Source organism: Fistularia commersonii, chromosome 29, assembly GCF_037954325.1.
Source record: "Fistularia commersonii isolate RoL2024-O1a breed Wild chromosome 29, RoL_Fcom_v1.0, whole genome shotgun sequence".
Classification (NCBI taxonomy): domain Eukaryota; kingdom Metazoa; phylum Chordata; class Actinopteri; order Syngnathiformes; family Fistulariidae; genus Fistularia; species Fistularia commersonii.
This window is the reverse complement of record NC_141312.1, coordinates 112501-120000: the sequence shown is the minus strand read 5'-3', so window position 1 is coordinate 120000 and position 7500 is coordinate 112501. Positions and strand designations below refer to the sequence as shown.

Sequence of the window (7500 nt, the reverse complement as noted above, 5' to 3'; positions counted from 1 at the left end):
ACACAGACACACACACACACACACACACACACACACACACACACACACACACACACACACAACATGGAGTGTGTGTGTGTATTTATGTACACTCAATTTCATATCACAGTCTGGATGTGTGTGTGTGTGTGTGTGTATTTGCATAATTTGTACTTGCTTAAGTTTGACTCATTTTGTGTATGTGTGTGTGCGTGTGTGTGTGTGTGGCATGTTACTTGTGTAATCTTCTCTTTAAGTTTGACTTAATTTATGTGTGCCTGTGTTTGTGTGTGTGCTTGTGTGTATGTATGTGTGTATGCCGTGTGTGTGTGTGCGTGTCTGTGTGTGTGTGCCTGTGTATGTGTGTGTGTGTGTGTCCTCCAGCGAGCAGCCCAGGAGGCTGTTTGAATGCTCTCAGACAGCCAGTGGGCAAACACACACTCCGTCAGGGAGGAGGTGAGGAAGGAAGACGTGTTGGAGGAGGAGATGAAAGAGGATGGAGGGAAGAAGGAGGAGAGACAAAGAAGATGGAGACAGGAAGAGCTGGAGGGAGGAGAGGGAGAGCAGGAAGTGAGAAGAGGGACGAGTTATTGGGTCTGAACACACACACACACACACACACACACACACACACACACACACACACACATACACGTACACACACACACACGCACACACGCACACACACACAGACACACACACACACACACACACATACACGTACACACACACACACACACATACATACACACACACGCACACAGACACACACACACACAAAATGGCTAAGAAAAAGAAACTTTTCCAGAAACAACTTCAAAGTAAATATGCAGAAGTCTTGGACGGAGAACGTCTGAGAACCCAGGAGGAGAAGGGTGTGTGTTCTTTGTGTTGTGGTGTGTGTTCTTTGTGTTGTGGTGTGTGTTCTTTGTGTTGTGGTGTGTGTTCTTTGTATTGTGGTGTGTGTTCTTTGTATTGTGGTGTGTGTTCTTTGTGTTGTGGTGTGTGTTCTTTGTGTTGTGGTGTGTGTACTGTGTATTGTGGTGTGTGTACTTTGTATTGTGGTGTGTGTTCTTTGTATTGTGGTGTGTGTTCTTTGTGTTGTGGTGTGTGTTCTTTGTATTGTGGTGTGTGTTCTTTGTGTTGTGGTTTGTGTACTTTGTATTGTGGTGTGTGTACTTTGTATTGTGGTGTGTGTTCTTTGTATTGTGGTGTGTGTTCTTTGTATTGTGGTGTGTGTTCTTTGTGTTGTGGTGTGTGTTCTTTGTGTTGTGGTGTGTGTTCTTTGTATTGTGGTGTGTGTTCTTTGTGTTGTGGTGTGTGTTCTTTGTGTTGTGGTGTGTGTACTTTGTATTGTGGTGTGTGTTCTTTGTGTTGTGGTGTGTGTTCTTTGTGTTGTGGTGTGTGTTCTTTGTATTGTGGTGTGTGTTCTTTGTGTTGTGGTGTGTGTTCTTTGTGTTGTGGTGTGTGTTCTTTGTATTGTGGTGTGTGTTCTTTGTGTTGTGGTGTGTGTTCTTTGTGTTGTGGTGTGTGTTCTTTGTATTGTGGTGTGTACTGTGTGTATTGTGGTGTGTGTTCTTTGTATTGTGGTGTGTACTCTTTGTATTGTGGTGTGTACTCTTTGTATTGTGGTGTGTACTCTGTGTACTTTGGTGTGTACTCTTTGTATTGTGGTGTGTACTGTGTGTATTTGTTGTGTACTGTGTGTATTTTTGGTGTGTACTCTTTGTATTTTGGTGTGTACTGTGTGTATTTTGGTGTGTACTCTTTGTATTCTGGTGTGTACTCTTTGTATTGTGGTGTGTACTGTGTGTATTTGTTGTGTACTGTGTGTATTTTTGGTGTGTACTCTTTGTATTTTGGTGTGCACTGTGTGTATTTTGGTGTGTACTGTGTGTATTTTTGGTGTGTACTGCGTGTATTTTGGTGTGTTTTGTGTGTATTTTTGGTGTGTACTGCGTGTATTTTGGTGTGCACTGTGTGTATTTTGGTGTGTACTGTGTGTATTTTTGGTGTGTACTGTGTGTATTTTTGGTGTGTACTGTGTGTATTTTTGGTGTGTACTGCGTGTATTTTGGTGTGTTTTGTGTGTATTTTTGGTGTGTACTGCGTGTATTTTGGTGTGTACTGTGTATTTTTGGTGTGTACTGCGTGTATTTTGGTGTGTACTGTGTATTTTGGTGTGTACTGTGTATTTTTGGTGTGTACTGTGTATTTTTGGTGTGTACTGTGTATATTTGGTGTGTACCCTGTGTATCGTGGATTTTCCTCACCTGGATCTTCTCTGTCCATCTGCACAGGTGTGGAATGACCTATTGTTGAGGGTAACCATGGCAACAGCGACATTCTCATGGGACGGACCGATCTTGGGATGTGCACGAGAAGGAAAACTCTGTGGGAGGACGTTCTCTGAGGAACAAGGTCAGGTGTTTCCCCAGAAGGTCAGAAGGTTCCTGCAGCAGAGATGTTTGATGGATCATCAGCTGACAGGGTGAGCCCCCCCCCCCCCTTCTGAAGATCTGTCGGCCATGTTTGGTCCTCCGTGCAGCGTTCGCTCGACGCTAGAACAACAGCCCACACTGCCATGTGAGGCTCAGTGAACACACACACACACACACACACACACACACACACACACACACACACACACTCCTGCTATTTATACCCATGTGGGGGCAGCCGGGCGTGAATCAACGCTGGTTTAGATCATCAGGCCTGAGATTGGACCCGACTCACAGGCCATCAGTCAGGGCGGTGCTGGTGTGTGTGTGTGTGTGTGTGTGTGTGTGTGTGTGCGTGTTTATATGTGTGTGTGTGTTACGGTTGACTTGTCAGCCGGGCCTCGGGGCGGCGCTGACTAATCGGACCCAGTCAGTGTTTGTCTGCTGTTTTTATTTCTTCAAAGCAGCCCCGCCATCTTGGACCGACTCATCCGGGGCCGTCACCCTCTCCTCAAATGGAACGCTCCATCCAGGATCTGGGACCGTCTGAGTCCCCCGGTTCTTACTTTCCCACCGAATCATCTCATGGAGCTTCAGTTTGTTTCAAAAGATGTTCTCTCCATCACGAAGACTGCTGAACTTCTCCTGACCTCCGGGAGGGGGCGTCCTTTTCTGTCCTCCGGGAAGGTGTTCTTCTCCCGTTCTCAAGGAGGACGTGTTTCCCCCCGTCCTCCAGGAGGGGGCGCTCTCCCGTGGGCAGGTCACGGTTACATCCAGTCCATTGGCTCCTCCTCCTGTCCTGACCTTCTCCACCAGCTGAGGAGCTCAGAACTTGGGCCCTGATTGTCTGTCGGAGTCCTCGACATCATAAACACCGTCGTCCTCCCCCCTCGGGTTCTCAGCTGCACGTGGGCAGAAGATCCCAGATGAATCCCCGTGCTCGTTAGCGGCCAGACCGTTGTGATCAACATGGAGGTGGAGAAGACAGAGGGGTCCTGGACAGGTCTTCACATGTCCCACCAGGCCAGAGCAGGCAGCAGCTCCACAGGACCACTGGAATACTTGTGTGGTCTCTAGTACTGTAATCCATTTCCAGACGCTGCTCCTCGGATATTAACTTGCAACTCAGTAACAGCGAGAAGGTCCCTGGTGCAGGCTTTGCTTCTTCATGGCATACACACACACACACACACACACACACACACACACACACACACACACACACAGACTGTCAGCATAAAAGCAGAAGCTATCAAACGAATCCCCAAAGACACATACGGACAAAATGTCTGAGCTCGTAAGATGTACATTTACTCCTTCCAGCACACACACACACACACACACACACACACACACACACACACACACACACACACACACTCTCTCAGAACGGTTCCATTAAGAGCAGAGTGTGTTCATTATTTATCATTGTTTATATCTTTGATAAAGTGCCAGCAGAGATAACAAGGACTAAAGTGCTGACTGATGGATTCTCTGCTTCCCCTCTTCAGGAGCAAAGACACCACGGGTGGAGGAACCCCCCCATAACCCCCATACACCCCCATAACCCCCCATACACCCCCATAACCCCCCACCTCCACCTTGCTGCCCCCCCGCCCCGCCTGCACAGCTGTCCCGTAAACACACACAAGGGGGGATATTAAATTTGTCTTTTGACTTTGCCATTAGAAATTACCGGAGCAAAGTGCTGACTGACTCAGATAGTGTGACACACACACACACACAAACACACACACACACACACACACACACACACACACACACACACACACACCACACCATCAGAGAGCCGGTCCAGGACCTGGTTCTACCCCTGGGTTCCCCAGACACCCACATCATTCACAGTGAGCAGAGTTCCCCTCCCACCTGTGAGGGAGCCTCCTGGGAGAACATGTGGAACAGAAGAACATGTCGAGCAGCAGAAGGACAACACGCCAAACAGAAGGAGGAGAACAAGTGGAACTGAACCGGTGATGAAGTGTTGATCCTCTGATGGAGCAGCAGAACCTCTGGAACCTCCATGTGAAGACCTTCTGCTCTCAGGGGAGAACTTTACAGATGACACACCCTCCATTAAAACATTTCCTTGCGCTTGTATGTGTATGTTTGTGATTGTTGTGTGTGTGTGTGTGTGTGTGTGTGTGTGTGTGTGTGTGTGTGCGTGTGTGTCAGCAGCCTGGGCTGATGGATCCATCCCACTGACCTCCACCTTTACCTGAGCTCAGCACTGGCACTGACCAAGCGTGTGTGTGTGTGTGTGTGTGTGTGTGTGTGTGTGTGTGTGTGTGAAGGACAGGAGTGAAGAAGGTTCTGGGGCTAAAAACTGCCAAATCCACAATGTATTCTAAATAATACAACAGAAAACATACAGTACTTAGATAGTGGGTGGAGCAAAGCAGAAGCCCCGCCCCCACAACCTCCTGACCAATCACCATCGTCCTTAGTAACATGTTTTCTTCCTATTTATTCTAAATGATTCATTTCTCATTGTTTTCACTTGTTAATTAGCAGTAAATGATTAATGAAGGCCATTTGTCCGTTCATTAGTTGGAGTTTCAAATGAACATGAAGATTAACCTTTAATGAACATGAACATGAAGATCTTCAGTGAAATCAGACCAACCAATCAACTCCAGCTCCACCTCCACCTCTACCTCCACCTTCAACTCCATCCCATCTCAACCTCCACCTCCACCTCTATCTCCACCTCCATCTCCACCTCCATGTCACCTCTACTTCCTCTTCCACCACCATTTCCATCTCCACCCCTATCTCCCCCTCATCTCCTCTCCCCCCCTCCATCTCTACCTCCACCTCCATTTCCATCTCACCTTCATCTCCACCTCCACTCCTCCACCACACTCCATCCATCTTCCTGTTGTGAAGGATCTCAGGACTCAGATACTCATCTCCCCTGAGATGGGGGTGGAACAGGGACCTGCTTAGAACCTGCATGGAGCCTGCTTAGAAGGAGTACCAGTCCTGGAGTGGTGATCAGTCACCAGCAGGCAACCATACAAGCTTCAGGCAGTCTGAGATGTTCTCCTGCCCGGACCAGGGGGGGGAGGCCGCTCAGCAGGAGGCGGGGCTTAAGCCGGACAGATCGGCTGTCAATCACCCAACCGTTCACCCTTGCACTCACGTGGACTGACAACTTGGGAGACAACCTCTGATTGTGGAGAGCATGGAGAGAAGACAGGCAGGAGAACCTGGAGAGATGCCAGGCAGGAGGACGTTGAGACTGCACACAGCGAGAACCCGGGCAAACACAGGAAGGGGAACCTAGAACCTTCTGAGAACCTGGTCCAGCACAGTGTCATATCCAGAAGAGGCGCTCGTGGTCTGAGGATGAGGCTCTGCCTCTGGTGGCTTCAAGTGATTGGTCCTGCAGCCTCTATCCCTGTCATCCATGAGAGCCATTGTCCTGGTTGAGCAGTCCATGCTGGAGGTCCTTCTTGGAGGTCAGGTTAGAGTTTATTCATGTTTCATTCAAGCAGGAACTAACTCGTGCTCTGTGATGCCTTCAGGGTTCTGGTCAAAGATCAGTCAGTCTCAGCTGTTCCACACATGTAACTTCATGTATCCACACATGTAGCACAGATAGGAGCTCTCCATGTTCTCAGTGTTCTCAGTGTTCTCCATGTTCTCCATGTTCTCAGTGTTCTCCGTGTTCTCCATGTTCTCCATCCTCCCACAGTCCAACAACAGTCAGAAGGTTCACTGGAGACTAAACTGACTCTAAAACATATACATGTACACACACACACGTGCTCAGACACGTGCACATACACACACACACACACACAACCACACAACCACACACGCGATCAGACACGTGCACATACACACACACACACAAAACCACACACGTGATCAGACACGTGCACATACACACACACACACACACACACACACACACACGCACAGCTTAGAATGTTCCACAGCTCTGATCTGAAGAGCATGCTGCTGTGCTGTAGAAACCTGACATGAAGGTTTTGAAGGTCTCCACCAGGTTCAACCTCCAGGTTCTCCCCCCGCCCTCGGCCCCCCTGTGAACCCTGACCCTCTTACCGGGGTGAAATTCATGACCTTGAGGATCCAGATGGTGAGGGCCAGGTTGACGATCATGGTGACGAGGAGCAGGAGGATGAAGAAGTAGAGGCACCTCTTCCTCCAGCCGTAGATCCCCACGGTCGGGTAGCCCTGGCCGCACACCGACGCCCCCTGCTGGTGGAGGGAGGGGGGCTGCGCCGCCAGGATGTACTGCTCCTGGGTCATCTGCAGACACACACGGACAGGCGTCACACACACCTCTGGCGGAGGACACTCGCACACCTTCCAGCATCTTCTCAGGAACAACACGATCCTGAGATCGCAACCCGTTTTAGAGAGAACGCTCTTTGGAGGCAGGAGATGTGGTCCACCACAGCTCCTCCACCTCCTCCCAGCCAGCCTCACATCCACCTGCACCACGTCTTCATTTGATGACCCCGCCCAATGTGTGTGTGTGTGTGTGTGTGTGTGTGTGTGTGTGTGTGTTCGTCAGGGCGGACACAGATGGGTGTGGTCGAGGAGGCTCAGCACCGCCGTCACCACCCACGTCCATGTGATGTCACCACGGCAGCAGGATGGAGATGCAGGTCTTCAGAGTTAAGGGTCAGCGGCTGCTCTCCATCCTCTCCTCTGCTGGGACAGAACCCCAGGAGAACATGGAGAACATGGAGAGGACGCACAGAGAGAATCCAGGCGGGAGAACACGGAGAACCCAGAGAGTAGAAGTTCTCCGCCCGGCTGCTCATCCTGGATGAGGAGGGTTAGTTGGTCTACAAGCTGGAGCCACAACAGCAGCGGCTGAGGTGGAAGTAAAGACCTCCATCCACCGGCCCGGGAGAGAACGTGCACGAGAACCAGACGCCGGGCACACACTCCACCATCTCCTTCCCCCTGAATACACACCCTCACACTCCAATGAGACCTGATCACACGGACAAAGCCGCCGTGGAGAAAAGTCCCACCAGAGAAGAAGTTCCAGAGGAGACGTCCTCTCCTCCGCTCGAGC

General features: G+C 49.9%; 1 protein-coding gene across 2 annotated transcripts in view; it reads right to left on the bottom strand.

Annotated features, from left to right (window-relative positions):
* LOC147216480 (zeta-sarcoglycan-like) overlaps nt 1-7500 on the bottom strand; it is a 65016-nt gene that overhangs the window by 15654 nt on the left and 41862 nt on the right. For both annotated transcript variants that reach the window (XM_086177171.1, XM_086177172.1), the window contains exon 2: nt 6513-6719. In XM_086177171.1, coding sequence (XP_086033297.1) covers nt 6513-6719 — 207 coding nt within the window. The remainder of the gene's footprint in view (nt 1-6512; nt 6720-7500) is intronic.